Source organism: Tyto alba, unplaced genomic scaffold (genome assembly GCF_018691265.1).
Source record: "Tyto alba isolate M040663 unplaced genomic scaffold, T.alba_DEE_v4.0 Super-Scaffold_7, whole genome shotgun sequence".
NCBI lineage: Eukaryota > Metazoa > Chordata > Aves > Strigiformes > Tytonidae > Tyto > Tyto alba.
The window spans coordinates 394,490-413,185 of record NW_024881328.1 but is presented as its reverse complement, the minus strand read 5'-3'; the positions used below and the strand labels follow the sequence as shown (position 1 = coordinate 413,185).

Below are 18,696 nucleotides of genomic sequence, written 5' to 3'. Positions count from 1 at the left end.
GACAATCCCCTCCCTGGCCCCGCTGGGGATCGCCCCGACCCCCGGGCAGGCCCTTGCCCTTGCCCTTGTTGAACCCCAGGAGGTTTGCCCGGGCCCCCTCCCCAGCCTGCCCAGGTCCCTCGGGATGCCACCCCTGCCCTCAGCGTGCCCCCCACCGCGCAGCTCGGGGCCGTGGGGGCACTTGCTGGGGGGGCCTCGGTCCCGCTGGGACCTGGCGCCGTTGGCCGCGGCTCTCTGGGTGCGACCACCCAGCCAGGTCCTTGTCCCCCGAGTGCCCCGTCCACCACGGCCACGTCTCTCCAGTCGGAGACAGGGGCGTCGGGCAGGACAGTGTCAGAAGCTTTGCGCGAGTCCCGGTAGGTGACGGCAGTTGCTCTTCCCCCATCCACCAGCGCTGGAACCCCGTTGCAGAAGGCCACCAGATTCGTCAGGCGCAATTTGCCCTCAGTGAAGCCGTGGTGGCCGTCACCAGTCACCTCCTCATTTTCCATGTGCCCCAGCACAGTTCCCAGGAGGATCCACTCCATGATCTTGCCGGGCACAGAGGTGGGACTGGCTGGCCTGTAGTTCCCCGGTCTTCCTTTTTTTCCTTTTTTAAAAAAGGAGGCTACTTTTCCCCTTTTCCAGTCAGCAGGAACTTCACTGGACTGTCATGACTTCTAAAATATGATGGGTAGTGGCTGAGCCACTTCATCTGCCAGTTCCCTCAGGACCCAGGGATGCATCTCATCAGGTCCCATGGACTTGTGAAGATGGTTAGTAATACATCACTGCTAGGACTCGAGTAAGCAATACTTCTGAAACTTGAGTTACAGTGCCCTTGCTGAATCCCAGAACTGTTACCATCTTCACCTTTGGGAAGGGCCTGATGGAAAGAGATGGAGCTTTTTTTGTCATTAAAAAAATTATTAATGAATAAGGAACTAGAACTGCTGCAGGCTGGTGGGTTTATCCAAAATTTTCATAAAGATTCCTTTTAACCTACGAACTACGTGACACGGTTGTTATCTTTGAGATTCATCTTTTTATTTACAAGAGAATGTATGTGGCTCATTGACTTAACCTGGTTCTGACTTACTCATTTGAATCTGAGAATAGTTACAAAAGTCTTGTGGAGCAGCTGAGTTGAAAAAATAGGGGATTCAATAACATTCCCATAATGTGCATGTGTCAAAAGATGTGGTAAAACAGCTGAGAGATGATGCTGATGAAAATGCTTTCTTTAGCCCTGACAGCTGCTGCAGGAAGAGGAAAACTAGAAGTCTGCGAATTACTTCTTGAGCATGGAGCAGTTGTGACAAGAGCTAATAGGAGGGGGATTCCTCCACTTTTCTGCGCAGTACGGCAGGGGCACTGGCAGGTCTGACACATCTACACAAAATAAATGGATTCCTGTGGGAAGTGGTCCTTGATTCCTCCCATTTCTAGTCCTATAATAAGTTAGTGTATATTTTCTAATTTGCATCAAATTCAAAGGGACATGTTCAGCGGCTCACTTTTGAAGTTATTTAAAGTGATGCAAAGGTTTCAAAAGTACATAGGCTGCATGACAACCTTGGTTATAAGATACCTGAAAAATTATACAAGTTAAAATATTTTATTTCCTTGACCAAGAACAGAGGCAATTTCAGATTGTTTGTACAGCTTCTGTATTAATGGAGAGAGAACCTTAGAGCCAGGAGCCTTCCTCATGCTGGCCACTCCTGTCAGGGGAAGGCCCTGAAGTGCAAACAGTTACGACTTGAGTTGCACAGGATTTCTCAGTGATTGCTACAAGTAACACCTTAGCCGTCTTCTTTGAAAGTTCATGTTATTACGGCAAAAGTTTAAATCTGCCAATTTATTTTTAAATTGTTATTTTCTATTTCAGATTGCGAAACTTCTAGTGGAGCATGGGTCTGACGTGAATTTAAGTGACAAGCAAGGCCGAACACCACTTATGGTGGCTTCTTGTGAAGGACATTTGAGCACTGTGGAATTTCTGCTTTCTGAAGGTAGAAAATAAATAGTGGTTCAAGGCTGCACAGCTGTATCAGACACTGCATCTGTGTGAGTTAGGTAGTTTTGCTTATTAAACAGGACATCTTCATAACAAAGTTAATTTTCATTTTACAGGTGCAACTATTTCATCTCTGGACAAAGAAGGACTGACAGCTTTGAGCTGGGCATGTCTAAAAGGCCACAGGGATGTGGTTCAGTATTTAGTTGAGAAAGGTGCAACAACTGATCAGACAGACAAAAATGGACGAACACCCCTAGACCTGGCAGCTTTTTATGGAGATGCTGATATTGTAAGTAGAACTAACAGTAGAAGAACTAAGCATGTAATAAATTTTCATAATACGAAACAAAGCTTAGAAAAAATATTGCCAAGCAAAATAGAAAGGAAATTTGGGGAAGTAGCCAATACGCTTACACTGCTAGCATCTTGAATGCAGTGCAAGTATTTACTCAGAAAAGCATTTTCTAAATAAGTTTTTAGTACCAAGGTAGTTGTGATAGAAGTCCAGCATTATGCCATTATGTTTTACAGCATGCTTCTGTACTTCATCAAGAGTGCTTTAAATCTCAGTAATAAGTAGCATTTACAATTTCTGTGTTGGATGAATTGGAATAAATTTTAAAAGAAGCTAGTGGGACATAAAAGGAAAATACCTTTTTTCAGCCTTTGCAAACCCATTGAGCTAACCTGACAGGGTCCCAGCCAGCTACGTGCCTTAGTGGAACAAACACCCCAAGTGAGAGATGTAGGAAGAAGAATAATATTGCCAGAATAGATGAAATGCAGAAAGGTTTTGCTTCTACATCATAAGGCAGCATTACTTGTCTTTGATAGGTATAGGTATCCTACACAGTTTGCATCACAGGGAGAGAACTGTTAGAAATCCTTACTCTTTCCATCTTGGCAAGATGGCACTGAGCACATCTCAGTCTTGCTGTCCAGCCTATATATGTGGAAATACAACGCCTGAGGTTCAGTTTTTCTTGGTTTGTTCCACAGATTATTTCAGAAACAGGAAAACTGATGTTCCTTTTTCAGTCCTGTACCTTTCTCACTTACTACCTTCTTCCTCTATAATAAATGTTACAGTGCAAGAATTTTAAGGAATTTTAGGTGAAGCTTTTCTAAATCTATTGGAACATATCTGTAACTGGCATCAAAAGTATACAATAAGTTTAAAGTCTGTGATTTAAAACCCTCTATATCTTTAAAGTCACAAATTTTTTAAGTGATTGTATATTTTTGTTCTCATGCTTCCAAACTCAATAATTAAGCACAATTCAGAAGCCTGACCAGATAGGAATGCACTTTACGCAAAGTGCACAGAAGGGCATGCTCGAGTTTGCATGCACTATAAACAGATCCAAGAGTTCACTGGGGAGCTAGAAAGAACAGCATGTGCAGCCTCTCAAACTCACTAGCATCGTGCTGCCATACAGTATAACCTGCTACAGCCTTAGCCAGAATTAACTTGAAACTGTAAATAAGCCCTCTGATTCTGTACTGGCTGTAACAGGTTTCAGAAGTCACACCATGGAGCTATTCCTGCTCCTGCAAGTATTTCTAGGTAGCACTGAGTTCCTGAAGAGAGCCTTCTTTCCTGCGTGGGAATGAGGGATATCCAGAGTCCTGCACAGAGTTTACTGTAGGTTGTTGCCCTGGAGTACTACAGACTGCCAGTCCACCTGGTAGCGGTTCGGTTCGTAGGGCTGAACAGCCTGATCTTTGTGCTAGGGCAACAGACAGAGGTGGAGTAGTGCTGGTTGGGAGATCCCTCAGCAGGCCAGCAGCCTGGGGCGGTGGGGGCCTATCAGGGGGAAGGATTGTTGAAACCTCGCCATGCTAGGTTACTGCCAGTCGCATTTGGGCAAGCAGTGGGTATGGGAAAGCACTGTTGCTTACATCAAACCTGTCATTGCTGTCATTTCCTATATATTGCACTTTTAATTAGCATTGCTGATGGACAGTTACTAAAATTACTCCGTTGCTCTGGATGCTTGGTGAATGTTTGTTGGAAGCTAATGGTGTTTGGCATACTCACTTTGCTTTCTTAAGCTTTCTTATTTGCCCTTGCTGCATTTTACATTTGCTGCATTTATATCAAACTGCAGCATTAGATTGCTGTACTAAATGGTTAAGAAATTAATAAAATTAGAAATGTGGGGTTTTTTGTATAGAACAAGAAGTGATCTCTCAGCACCGTAGCTCGTACTTACACTTTTAACTCGCATGTTTTCAGTATCTCACATTACACTGTTGTAGGCAGTGTACTTCCTTTTTATCGTATTTGTATAGCAGTGTGCCGCGTACCAGGAGCATATTCTGGTATTGCACGTCATGCTTGTCATCGTAATATTACGGTGTACTTGGAGCTGAAACCACAGGGCCTGCACTGCCGCTCTGTTCTCACTGGAGCTTACGGCCATTGTGCTTGAGTTGCTGTGTCTGCATGTAGGAATGCAGAACATGAACAAAAGAGGGAGCAAGCATAATATTAGTCTTAGTGGTTTTCTGACACAAGTACTTCCAGGAATTTGGGCCTTGTTATTTTTTTAATGCCTTAACTGCAGCTTTTCGGTGCGGTTTGATAGCGTTTCCAGGCGCTGTTGTCTTAAATGGATTCAGTTCAATGGATTTAAAATGGCTTCAGCATATTCTGGAGTGTATACTCAGTATATTTGGAGGAAGATTAGGTGGTAGCTTAAATATTTCACTGCTCTGCCTCTCCTACCAAGACTAATGTTACAAGGCTTGTCATGTTTCTTTTCACAGGTGCAGTATTTGGTAGAGAAAGGAGCAATGATTGAGCACGTTGACCACAGCGGCATGCGGCCACTGGACAGAGCGATCGGATGTCGCAATACGTCAGTAGTGGTTATGCTGCTGAGGAAAGGAGCTAAACTAGGTTAGTAAAACTACCCTATACTCAAGAGAAACAACTGTATATTAGCTCTGCTAGACTTACTGTAACTTCTGTAAAGGAGATTGAATAAGTAAATCTTGAAATACACACTAAATTTTTGTAGGTTTTATGGTTTGCAGATGCCCCCTCAGGAGTAATAAGTCTCTTTCTTTTAAAGGCAGACAGTTGAGACTTGCTTCGGAAGTGAGGAAATGCAAGGAATTTTATTCTGTTTCTTTCTCTGATGTATGTTGATGAGGAGGTCTGGAGGAGGCAGTCTTTACGTGGTTACTCTGTCATGATATACTTAGGAAAATTATGATGATGCTATTAGTGATACTTAATTCTGACACAGTGATTTAGATTGTTTTACATTTAAATAACATTCTTGTAATAAATTGTAGAATCATACATTTTTGCAAAGAGTGGGCAAAAAATATATGTCCAAATCACATACTGTAGTAGAGAAGTAGATGGTACAGATCTGTACTTGGTAATTACTGAATCTGTAGTACCTTTAAATGATTATTTATTATTATTTGGATACTAAGTACGCTCAAATACAGATCCTTACTTAGGCTTGAACTTTACCCTGACTTCCATACTGTCCTATACTGGCTTCAGAGCATGGGTGAAATGAATCGGACCACTGACTATCTGGCTGCTCTCTGTGTGGGGCAGCAAGGGGCAGGTATGGATATTTGTGCATTTTAAATACATTAGCACGTAATAAAAATTCCACGCAGGTGGAGTATCTACTGAAGTAGGATTAGGCTTTCTAGTGTGAATAGATATCAGAAACACACTTTATTCCCTTTTGTCAAGAGATTCTTAAAATTTAACTTGCAGGAAATGCAGCATGGGCAATGGCCACTTCAAAACCCGATATTCTCCTTATTCTGCTGCAGAAACTGATGGAAGAAGGAAACATACTGTACAAAGTAGGTAGATGTTTATTTTTGTTGATGATAGAACATTATAATTGGACTTTTGTCTGAAGGTAGATTAGTGTTCTTTATACCTCCTTTTCTGTTCAAACAAGGTATGTACTCGACATCCTCTCATGTCGGGAATGAGAACAAGAAATCCTGTGAACTCTGTGACAGAATCACTGAAAACGCCTGTGTAACATAAATAAAATAGAAAATAATTTCCTTTAAATATATTTTCTTCCTGTTGAGCAAGTCCCTCTGAACTTTTGTAGCAGTCTGTTGCTTCGTAAGAGCACCTCAGAATGTAAGGTGCTCATTTGAAAGTGCCTTGTTCAATTTAGTGACATTTAGGCATATCCTTTTCTTCACAATAACATTCTTTTTTGTGTTATTTAAATATATAATGAGGAAAGTGACTGCTCTTTTGGTACATTACTTTTAGTAGTGTTGATATATTGCTCAGAGGAGACGAATTATTTTTTTAAACTGTGTGACACACCTGTAGTATTTCACTAGTGCAACACATTGCTGAATGGCATACATAAGCATCATTCAAAGTCTGTTCTAGCTACAAGACTTGTAATTCGTAGGGGTTTTTATAAAGGGCCTCATATATCTGCCACATTATCTCTGATCCTTGCACTGTATCAGATGGCTTTGCATAGTACAGAAGAGAGACCCTTGAGCTTTTGCCGTCATAAATTAGGGTGGACCTGCTTTAGATTCTCCCAAATTCTGTATAGGAGCCTTCTGAATAAATCTGAGTAATTTACCAACTTTACTGATCCTGAAATGGGTTTATAGCTTTGTATCCAAGCAGGTACCTTTAAGCATGGGTCATCTTTCAGCCTAAAGGATAACAGATTTTATGCTACCAAGGCAGTTCTGTCACTGAGTCACCAGTTGTTCAGGGAGAAGAGGCCGTCATCTCACCAGCACCAATACATGTTCTCCAGTTTCTCCTCAAGTTGCTCCACAGGTTGAACCCTGCCTGGACTCTGAGACCACAGAGTGACACGGCAGGCCTTGGGACTAGTATGTCTTACAATTTGTTACAAGAGGTTGCGTTCCCTGCTGGTACCTATATTTAGAGTGCTTAGTTTATTACAGTAATTTGAATAGACTTGCTAGAGCTATGATATGTCATTTAACTTGTTAAACTTTTCCCAGTATATTTTGATGTATTTCTTTGCCCAGGTGTTTTAAATGGATAGCTATTTAGCAGAGTAACACGTATTTGAGTGTGGTCACAGTATGCAGTAACTACTTCTCAGCTCTCCAGCTGCATAAAATAAGATAAACTTTAAATATTTTCCTTGCCAGTTTCAGCAATACATTTTGACCACTTTGAGTGTTAAGATGAATTAAATAATAAGAAACACCCAATGTTTATGAAAAGAAATTAACTTGTAAAATATCCGTAAAGAGAAAAATTTCTTCATCTGTCAACTAAAAGATTTGCTTTTATCATACTAGGAGGGTTTCAGTGCTTTTAGCAAAACTGTCTCAAATCTTCAGTTTATTACGGGGATGTTCTCCAGAATTCTCTTGGAGATGCTGAATATTTCCAAAGCAAGGGTGGATCCTTCAGGTAGTCCTGATGGACAGGTTAGCTCTCTTACTACCTGTTAAGCAGACTACTTCAAATTCACACACTCGGTTACCCAGCTAATCATGGCTGAGATGCCTCAGTGGATCTGGCAGGAGCTGGACTGCATGTTTGAATATTGTACTGACTCTCCCTCTCCCATCCAGCCCTTCCATTGCCAGAGCTTAGTCTGCAGTATCACCACCTGATTAAGGATACACCTTTCCTCATTAAGGATATGCTCTACTAGGAGCATCTAGGCCTTAGAGTTTTAATCAAATGCATCATCTGATAAAAATAAAGGAATAAATAATGAATTGTACATACATGATTTTTTCTGGTACAGGTAGTATTTATTAATGCAAATATTATCTTAGTGAAATACCATGCAAGGTATGAGTTTAGAAGGAAACAAACTCTAGCATGCAAGGTATCTCCTTGTGTCTGTGTAATTCCTACTGTATATATTTCTTTTTTTTTAAGCCTGGCTCTGTGTTTGCTACTTGAAGAGCACCTGTTGGTAAATGTCAAATATAATTGTGCTTTTTTGCAACAGTATTGCAATATTAAGAGTTTGTGAAAAGCCTGTTGTTCCCTAAATTTGTAGAAAGGTAAGATGAAGGAAGCAGCACAGCGCTATCAGTATGCCTTGAGGAAGTTTCCAAGAGAAGGATTTGGAGAAGAAATGAAAGCATTCAATGAGCTGAGAGTTTCATTATACCTAAATTTATCACGATGTCGCCGAAAAACAAACGTAAGCTCTTGTTAATCTGTTGCCTCTCTGACACTGGTAATCTTAAGACTTCTGTTCCAGTGTGTTAGAGTTGTACTTGGACATTTATTTTTGGTGTTTTAGAATCCTTTACACTATATCCTGATTTGGGGATTCATTGTGTCAACAAATGGGGACAGTTCATAAGATGAGGTCATGTTGCCATGGGGGATCTATTACAGCTGTTCTTATGTAATCCAGTTGTTTTGCAATAATGAACTGCTGGAAGTTTATGATACTTTTACAAGACTAAATGAAAATGCCACCACCACTACCCTTTGTTACCACACAGCGTAACCCACCGCTATGGCTGCATTGTATGTGCTGGTTGTTTATCTGTACCTTCACCAGTGCATCAGATGGCTGATCAGAACCTGAATGACCACCAGAGCAAACACTTGTGCTTTTCTGAATACACCTTACGCTGTTCCTTCTCTTCAAACAGTAACTTCTCAGTTCCCTAGTCCTACAAGTTGTTCTTGGCATCTGCTCCAATCTGAAGAATTTCTAACTGTAGCTGCCCGGGACTTTACATAGGCAGTTCTGCTGCTGCTTTGCAGAGCACTAATACTCCTTTCCTTTCTCTGCTATAGAACTCCCTCTCTTGATGCCTTCCTGGATGAGATTGGTTTTTAACATTGCATCAAACTAACAGCAGAAAGTGGCACCAACTAGTGCACGTGTGTGCATGTGTGTGTGTTTCTTAACATATCCCACTGATAAACCCTCATTTACATTTTGCTGATCCTGAAGTACATTACCTTACATCTACAGCTCATCGCATTACTCTGCTCTTGCATGATATCTCAAGATGGGTTTTTTGGTGTTTGTTAATACTTTCCAATCACCGGTATCATCATGTTTGATGTAATTCAGGAGCATGAACACCCCGTGCTGTGCATGGCTGTTATAAAAAATTAGACTTGCTTCTGCCTTCTTCCTCCCCATATCCATCTTTGCCCCCGTTTCAATCCTGCTTTGTTAATTCTAGTCAATTCCAACAATTTACTAAACTCTTATTCTTTGTTCTTGTTAAATGAGGAACAAATATATTCCGCCTAGTGCAGTTCTTCTCTAAAAGTTTCACATTTCTTTATGAAGCAAGCTCTGGACTAGTCCAACCCATTTCCTGTTTTTTCTTGTTTTTCTCTAAATACCTAGGTCTTTAACTGGCCTTTTTTCAAAACACATTCTAAAGCCTTGCTATCTGAGGTAGCCATTTATCCTGTTAAACATGCGGTCTCGTCTGGCATTTCTCTGGGTTCAGAAAGCAACCATGTCTTATCTATATTTACACAGTTTTTTAGCTACTTTGGAGTCAGTTTCCCTTAGACGTGAGAGAGGGGTTAGCAAGATTAGGGCTGTTCGCAGTCTTTCAGAGAATATCTGCTCTTGCTAACTGATAAAGGTGACCTTCTATACTGCATAAGCCATCTGCACTTTTGAAGCAGTACCATGAATAAAGAGCATGCAGCTTTCTTTTGTATAATGAGCACATTTCTTTAAATTATTAGGACTTTGGTATGGCTGAAGAGTTTGCTACCAAAGCATTGGATCTGAAACCCAAGTCTTACGAAGCCTATTATGCTAGAGCAAGAGCCAAGAGGAACAGCAGGTATTGTTTGATGCTGTGCATCTGTCTGCACAGATTTTAACTTCCTAACACTTTCAATAACTCTCTTTTCCGCTAGTTGTATTTGGAATTCACAAAGTTATTTTGTGCCTTGTGCGCTTTCCATCTGTATTAGGTCTCTCAGTTAAAGCCAACCAAACCCAAAAAGCAATATTGAATACTTATTTAGGTAATTATTAGGCAGTCAAGAAAGTAACAAATTGATACGAAGAGGGATTATTTTAAGTGTAAGAGTGAACAGGACTGCTACACCAGGTGACTCAGGAGAATGTGGTCGGCAGTGTGCCCCCGAACTCCAGTGCTGCATTATTTATTACGAGGAATAACTGGGTGGTTTTATAGGACAGGATACATTGAATCATTAGCAGTTCAAGATTAAAAAAAGGGGAAAGAGGAGGAACCATGCCTTTAAGCTGGAAAAATACTGAACTCTAGTGTATAGTTGAAGTATAGGGAGAGGTAGCTTTTTGATTGTGTCTTTTCTAAGCAGAACAAAAAATGGTCATGGAGCAGAGTACAGCAAGTTACCCACTCCGAAGATAACAGTTCCTAGTGTTACCAGCAGACTTATGCTGCCTTCCTGAAAAAGCTGCTACAATACAAGGGGAAGGTTATAGGGCTGGGTCTGCACTTTCACCATAGCAAAGAATTTCCTGGGTAGGAGAACATTCAATTCTTACATTGTCACCACCTCCAGCAGCAGATAACAAATCAGAGTATTTCCCTGAAGGTGGTGGAGATGGGCTAGTAGTAGGCAATGCTGAAACTCAGATTTGCCCCAGGTTTTTATTACTTACTTTTTTTTTTTTTTTTTTTTTTTTTGTCCCTAAACAGAAAGCTACTTGCTGCTCTTGCTGACTTACGTGAAGCCACACAGCTGTGTCCTAGCAATCAAGAGATAAAACGTCTCCTGGCTCGAGTAGAAGAGGAATGCAAACAGTTCCAGAGAACACAGCAACAGAAGCATCAGTCTCCACAGCTACTACAGCAAATTAACTACTCTGATAATGAGGAGGGCATTATACAAGGTGTGCATGATAATTTTAATCTTCCAGACAGGGAGGATGAACTGCCACACCCTGATGAATCTGTTTCCACTCCACAAAGGCTGCAACGTTCCTTAGTTGCTTCATCATACAGCAGGACCCTTCAAGAAGGTGTTCAGCAGAAAGCTAGATCTGTGTCCCCTCAAAGCAGAACAGGCAATAAATATCTCAGAGAGCCAGGCTTGATCATGCAGCCAACAAAGCAGGCACAGATTGTAAAAACTAATCAGCACCTGAGCTCCATCCAGCCTGGATCAAAACCAGGAAGCAGTCACTGTAATACAAAGACACAATCATCTTTTCAGCATCTTCCCCAAAGTCCCTTGCCAGTCCGGCACTCTAAAATTCAGCATCTGGATGGGACAAGCACATTGTCATCCGGAAGTGTTTCCACAGGTCCTAGTTCTGAACTGTACAATGAGAAGTTTATGTCCAGCCAGTGTTCCCATCCACAGCATAACGAGAATATCTCTTCTCATTCTTTTGCAAGTAAGTCTAAAACCACTGACAGGTTATCAGGCCCTCCTCCAGTGAGTTTCAGTGAAGCAAGGCAGCAGAGTCCTGTAACCAGTGGTGTCTCTTCTAGTTCCCCAGCCGGTAGTATGATTCTTGCCAGCTCAACTGGCAGCTTAACTTCAGCCAGTAGTTTTTCAGATAGTATTAAGGGGCTAGGCCCAGACGTTCGACTCAAGGAGAATAATGTTAATCAAGTTCAGGGTACTGTTGCTGAGCACAGACCTCGCAACACCCCGTTTATGGGAATCACGGATAAGACTGCAAGGTTTCAGCAGCAAAATACTCAATCCAGTCGCACTTGGCACTCTCAGGCATCGGATGGATTATCAACAAATGTTGCTTCTGGGGGCATTCCGTCCTCAAATTTTGAGCAGTTCTCAGTCAAACACCACCAAGCTAAACTTTCCTCTACTGGTGCTGGCCCAGGTGATAGCAACCAGAATTGTATGCAAGCTAAAGACCGTGAGGAGCTTATGTGCCAAATATCTACCCACTGTCAAGACAACAGAGCAGCTAAACAAGCTTCGCATTTATACCCAGATGCTGTATCAAAACAGCAGTCTCACATCAGTAAGGAAGGCCATCTAAGTCATGTCACATCTACAAAACCAAAGCGATCATTCATTGAATCTAATGTATAAATATTATTTTGTATATTTACAGGGTTGTAAAACTTATCTCATACCATCACGGAGTATAACTCCTGTAGAAAATACTGACTGGCTGGTCACTTGTGAGTTTGAGCAAGCAGTCCAAGTTGGCCAGTACTTAATGGGACACAACCACTTTAAACTGTTCCTACCATCACAGGACAATAAACAGTAACTGGAATAGCAAATTTGTGTAGAAAGAATCAATTAGGATCCACCAAACTAGGACCTCAAGCAGAGAAATCCTTTCCATTACATTTTCCCATTAAATAAGAGTTTCTTTTTTTGTAGGGCTTTAATCTTGGCTTTTGGTTATATTATATCTCACCACTTACATAATAATTGTGCCTCTATAATGCTTAAGTGCTTACTTCTCAAAACAGTGTTAAGATACCTGCATAATACTGAGATCTGTATATGTATGCATTTTTTTTAAATCAAAGATGGTATTTTATCACTTTTCTAGTGGGATCTAATTTGGGTTGCATGATTGATGTACATTTAGGAAGCATAAATAATTTGTGTATGAGTAAACTATAAGCGGCTGTTTTTTGACCTGTAAATATAACTATTTTTAGTAACTAGACAAGTAAAACAGTGACATTTGCATGTGTATTGAAAGGCTTTGACCATATTGGTTATTGCACTGAAGAACACAATATTATGGCATATTAACAATAAACGCACTTTATATAGTTTATCTAATCACCTTTGGGTGCTATCTTAAAGCAAAATGATTTATTGTTTGTTCATGAGAAAGGTACAGCAATGAAAAGTTTAGAAAGTGTTTTTATGGGAAACCCAAGAAATTGATGGAGCGAAGATGAAAGTTTGAGGAAAAGTGTATGTGCAGTTGCATGACAGGATGAAGTTGTGAAGTTTTCTGGAGAAAATACAAGGTTTTATATTGGCAAAAACATTCTGAAAATAAACAGATGTAATGACATTCCTATGAGTGCAATTAGGTTGGAGTGGTCAACTTTACATAGTCAGTCACTTTTTATGTCTTGTTTGTGTACGGTGTTTTATGTACATTGTAAACAGCCATACCCATTTTTATAAATTCTTTTTGAGTTTGCATCATTATGCTTTAGTTTATTTATTGTTTACTGTTTCTTTGATATTTTGTACAAGTCCTATATTAGTCTTGTTCTGTAGTTCTATTTTTGCACAGCTACTGTATTTTTTCCATACAAAATAAAGATTATTAATATACTTGTGGGATGTGGTTACAGGAGAAACTCCCAACTTTCCAACTATATGTTCAGTAATAGGGAACAGAGAAAGACACATTTCTCATTTTTTTTTAAATTAGAAAAACAAATATGGATTATATAGTTATTTCTTATCTTCTGACATACTAACCTGGCAAAATCAAGACTCAAAACTCATAAATGTAGTGAAAATTTAAAGAAAACTTTATTTGAAAAACTGTGACTCTGACTGCTTTGTTCCTCAAACAGAATACCACAAAGTAAAATTACTAGTAACTTGGAAGTTTTTCTGTAGTTTTCTGGAAGCTTCCAACAGTGAACATTATCCTTCTAGCAAACATTTACATGACAGCCAGAGATTAGACCAGAAACATAATTTTTTCTTTCCATTTGTTTATAATTATTTCCTTTAGCTTCGTACAATTTAATTTCAATTAATTTTAACAATCAAGCTCAAAACTAAGCGGTTTAATTCTACTTCTGCTGCATTTCTAGCCAGCGACTGATAGCCATTTTCAGTGTCCTGTTTGGTGTAAGCATAAGAGAGGGGAGAGGAAGATTTGTCATGGGACTAGATCGTCTCTTATTGCTGATCCAGTTTTCCATTGCTTCCTTTTCATAGGAATAGCCATCTACAAAGAAACCATCATCAAAAGCTTGTATTACAGATGCTTGGGCATCGTTAAGACTGTACAGATTTTTAGCTATTTAAGTTTTAAAAGGATGTAAAGGAATCGGTAGTTCCAAACAGGAAAACTGAGATCTAGAAAAATTACGTAGTCTGTGAAACCTGTATCATGCACTCATACATACTTGTTTCAAATTACATTGTTAAATGTATTAGAATAAAACTTTATACAGCACTATTAAGATCAAAATTTGGTTCAACTTTTTAAATTACACTGTACTCCACAAACTAATACAAGCTAGTTTAGAAAGCACTGCAAATTTATTGGTCAGTTACAGCTGCATCAATTAACTGATGACTGTAAAGCAGCGTATTGTGTGAAAAATTCCTGCAGCCCTGTCTGAAGCCTTTCCCCAGAGCACCAGGTACAGCTGTAAGCATGGGGTGGGGACACATAAAATGCAGACCTCTTTAGAAAAGGCTCTACTTTTACACTCCTCTTTTGCCGCCCTAGTGATGTTGGGTGGCTTGGAGTTTTTGCCTCACATGTCTGTTAGCAGAAAGACGCGTGCCAGCAATAGACATTTGCTAAATTAGTCCTTTCCCACCCAAGGGGTTGTCTCGGATGAGGTCATGGGGCTTAGGCCATGTTCGTACATGAATTTGTGACCAAGGTACGCAAGTGGTAAAGAGGACCAAATTACATAAAGTCTTCCTGTGTCCTTATTTGTGGTTAAGGCATTATATACAGCACGGATAAAGTTAATTACAAGGCTGTAAAAAGGAATCATTAGAGCTGCCTTCCATGACTAATTAAGAAGCACTGAACCTGCAAGGTGACTAGCCAGGAAATTGCATTGACAACTGGCATTTATAACAACCATGCTTACTCAATTCCTTTAAAAAAAGTTCCTTTAAAGACAATTAGATGATGCTCATCAAGTTGCCTGCAACTGCAGTTGCTTTGCTCAGGAGTAATTTAGAACTAAACATCACCATAGTAGACATTGTGAAGCCTCACCAAGCATTGGCAAGTAATACTCGGCTACCACCCCAATACTTAGCAAAATATATGAAAATGTTTGTACTTGCTAGTTAAGGACACAGGAGAGAATAAGACAGAGTTCTGAACCATTACTGTAATAAAACCAGCATGTCAGTTATTTGGGGAGGGAAAAAAAAGAAGGAAAGTGCCTAAATCAGGGGAGAACTCTGAAAAAAAAATTAAAAATTAAAAAAAAAAAAAAAAAAAAAAATCAAGGCTGTGCTGTACCAAAAATGCTTAAGTGTCATGTTGCTCTTAAAGTTACTGCACACCTTTGGGTATTAGACTTTAATCACAATTTAAAACAAGCATTTCCATTTAGTTGGATCTAAAGTTCTCGAGTAAGTTTTTAAAAATAATTTTCACTTCAAGAACCCTGTAAAGGGGTATAAAAAAGACAATGAAATCTAACCATAAATATGAACAGTTCAGGCCAGTTTCATGTTTCTGTCCCTAACTGCAAAATACCAAAACCTGTTTTGCAGGTGTTAAATAAGATTTTCTTTTCAGTTTGAATGATCCTGTGAAGTAAAAGCTCGTGACCATCTGACAGCTAGCACAACCAAGGGCTGCTCCTGTGCAGTGCTCAGCAGGCACTGCTGGCATGCACCTGACCAAGCCCTGACCTGGGCACGCACTTCACCCTCCACACTCGCCTGGTTTCAGGACTGCAGCTCTTCCAATCGGTACCAAAACAAGCTGCTACTTAAAGAACTGAAACAGTGGAATAAACCCATCCCCCCAGCTACGCATTAGCACAATCAGTCAGGAATACCGCTGTCTGATGGAACTCAAACCTGTAACCTTCACCACTCCTCTAACACAGGGCTACACTCTGTTTCTTCTCCCTTCATTGAATATGAGCCACTTACTTACCATGGAAAAACTCTTATTTAGGCTGGTCACTTGAGTAAAAGAAATACAGAGTTTGGCATTCTACCTTCTTTTCATTCTTCCTTAAATTGTACGTAGCACAGAGGCATAAAAGTCTTACTTGTTACTTAGCTTACTGAACTAAACAAAATGCCCAGCTCATGTCAGTTAGTTACTTTCTAATCTCTACTTTTTAATACCTAAATTCCTCAAATTTGAATCTGCAAAACTGCCCACACCTTAGCTGTGTTCATACTACAGGAATTTCAGTTCTGTAGTACTGGGCAGTGAAGTAGCTAGCTAGTGAATATAGACGTGTCCAAACACAAACCTATACTTTCCTTCACCTGTCTTGCCATAAACCAACCTTTCTCCTGCTGCAACCGCTAGCAGTTCTGTTATTATTCATCAACTTCTACAAAAATAAAGCAGTGTAAGGAACGCCCAGATATGCTCGCCCTGTGTTCTGAAAAGCAGAAGAATCCCATGTTAAGGACAGCAGCGTAACACACAAATACTGAATGGCATTCATATTTATCAGATAATGAATACTATCATTGATCATACACCCTGTGACCATTTTGTTTTAAAAGGTCAACAGTTTCTCTTAAAAAATATACATGAGAATAGTGACTGGCAGGAATTCTCAGCTTTTCAACAAAACTATCCTGCTCTAAAACTACATAGTATTATTTCAAAATTATACAAGAAAAAGTACATGCGAGGCTGTCCTCCTACTGCTACTGTTTAGAAGCTCAAGCCCTGTGAAGTGCAGTGCTTACTACTCGGGCAGTTAGCAAATGTTGTCATATTTTGAATGTTTTAATTCTCAAAAGTCTGTCCTGATACCTCAAAACTGTAAGAAGTTAGTCACTGTTTACGGAGCAGCAAAAAAATATACTGGTCTTTTGATGATCATATGCCCCCCCTTCCCTGACCCCAAGATCAGAACTATAAAACACTAGTTCTTCATAACATGTTTTTAACTACGTAACGTCTTCTGCTCCTTGTATATCTCTGTTCCAAGGTCTTGCTGAATTTAAATGAACCTCATTCCGTATGAACTTTTAAGTGCCGTATACATGGTGTGCTCAAATAGTAATGAACCTGATTTTCTGTTTCCCCTGCCCCCGTGTGGACAATTCCATTTTGCACTTACCAAGGCAATTGTAATCAGGCTTGTAATTATATTTGCAAAGGCACATAAAGGAAGGAACATTAAAAAAAAAAAAAAAAAAAACCTATACAGCCCCATCACTGAGCAAATTGCTTGACACAGTATTTTTCTCCATATCAGAGATCTAAGTTGGCAAATTAAACATTTAACACACCTCTATCGTCCTGCAACAGCTATTTAGTATACCTTATATTTCTACAACTGATAAGATATGCCCATTTTTGTGTTTCCACACCTATCTTCACCCTTAAGTAATTAATTTTAGTCAATGTCATTTAAAGACATACCTGCTGCAATGACAGGATCCTTCATAAGTTCTCTTGTTATGGGACATACGAACTCATCAGGGATAGTAACAGAAACAGAGATCATTTTCATTCTCAGTTCTTCAATCTTCTGAAGGACTTTACTGCGCAGGCCTAGAGACTCTGAAAAGTTATTCATACATGAAGTGGAAAAAACGGACATGTAAGGCAAAGAGGTTAGGTCTTGCATTAATTAGCAGTTGTGTTACAGGAGACACAGTTCCATCTCACCACCTCCACCTAATACAGAAAAATCTGCAGACACCCCCAGCCACCACTACAAACAGTTCAAACTACAGCACATCACTCCTGCTAGCTAACAATAAACTTGTGGAGTAATGAAAACAAACAGTAAAACCACTGCTGCAAAGACATAGCTACCTGGCAGAAGAGCATTTTAGTTGATGCATAACAACAGCACACACTGCTGTACGCGCAAAGGTAACTGTACATAAAAACCAAGAGTGGAAGATAGTAGTGTTTCTACCTTGCAACTGGACTACAGAAATAAAAATACGATGGTATAAGAGTGCACAAGTGCCATCACCTCCAAAGAGAGGACCACCTAAAACCAAAGCACCTATGTGAGGACTCATCACCCTTAGGGCCAGGTTTGCCCTACACTTTGGCATAGGGTCATATGTCACCATTATGGACATAAAGTGCTAAATTTGGCACAGATCAATAGGGAGACATTCAGAGGCTGCTTCATCTCCCGAAAAGTCTAATTCTAGTAAGACTGAGCACACTTAACAGAAGGACTCTGCTGTTGATGTAGCATTGCACAAAACAAGATGAGAAGGATGTGGTATTTACTCCACTTCCAATCCTCTGTGTAACAGCTTAGTGATTTAGCACTGCCCCTAGGCATCAGGTGGTCTGGATTCCAGTGTGCCTTAAGCTGTGCAGCATCATGTCCACCTTTCTCACTTCCTAAGTGTATGCATCAACCACTCTTCTTGTAGAATATTACACCAAGCAGGACAGCAAAATTCACTGACACTGTAGCAGGATCAGGAGACTCCATTAAGAACTTCTGGCCCCCATTCCTTATACTCTTTGCACGGCATACTTGGAGGAAAAAAAAAACCACATAAAGTGGAATCATTCACACAAGTATAGGTTTACTAGCATATATTTAATCTTCTATTTTTGAGCCATGTCTGCACAACACACATAATTAGACTCACACAGAGGTTGAGACTTTGCATCCAGGCCTTATGAGTTCTTGTGATTCTAGTACTGGAAATCCAGAACCACGTTCCTACTTGAATTCAGGCCACCGTTAATACATGCATTCACCTTCACTGTAAGTGGTAACAATGAGTGCCCATTTACAAAATGGAAGCACGCAGCACCAAGAATAAAACCACACGCCAGTTGTAGGGGTTCCATTCCTCAGTTTGAGTTACA

The 18,696-nt window shown here is 40.1% G+C and overlaps 2 protein-coding genes across 15 annotated transcripts in view; one reads left to right on the top strand and one right to left on the bottom strand.

The window, feature by feature from the left end:
• Window positions 1-13,124, top strand: part of TANC1 (tetratricopeptide repeat, ankyrin repeat and coiled-coil containing 1) — a 115,228-nt gene extending 102,104 nt beyond the window's left edge. For all 4 annotated transcript variants that reach the window (XM_032992652.1, XM_032992650.1, XM_042783819.1 and 1 more), the window contains exons 19-26: window positions 1,227-1,360; window positions 1,871-1,994; window positions 2,116-2,291; window positions 4,775-4,907; window positions 5,754-5,845; window positions 8,032-8,178; window positions 9,711-9,811; window positions 10,664-13,124. In XM_032992652.1, coding sequence (XP_032848543.1) covers window positions 1,227-1,360; window positions 1,871-1,994; window positions 2,116-2,291; window positions 4,775-4,907; window positions 5,754-5,845; window positions 8,032-8,178; window positions 9,711-9,811; window positions 10,664-12,032 — 2,276 coding nt within the window. In that variant the 3' untranslated portion in view covers window positions 12,033-13,124. The remainder of the gene's footprint in view (window positions 1-1,226; window positions 1,361-1,870; window positions 1,995-2,115; window positions 2,292-4,774; window positions 4,908-5,753; window positions 5,846-8,031; window positions 8,179-9,710; window positions 9,812-10,663) is intronic.
• Window positions 13,125-13,436: 312 nt separating this feature from the next.
• WDSUB1 (WD repeat, sterile alpha motif and U-box domain containing 1) overlaps window positions 13,437-18,696 on the bottom strand; it is a 31,091-nt gene continuing 25,831 nt past the window's right edge. For all 11 annotated transcript variants that reach the window (XM_032992660.2, XM_032992654.2, XM_032992653.2 and 8 more), the window contains 2 exons: window positions 17,266-17,406; window positions 13,437-13,887 (listed from right to left, as the gene is read on the bottom strand). In XM_032992660.2, coding sequence (XP_032848551.1) covers window positions 13,730-13,887; window positions 17,266-17,406 — 299 coding nt within the window. In that variant the 3' untranslated portion in view covers window positions 13,437-13,729. The remainder of the gene's footprint in view (window positions 13,888-17,265; window positions 17,407-18,696) is intronic.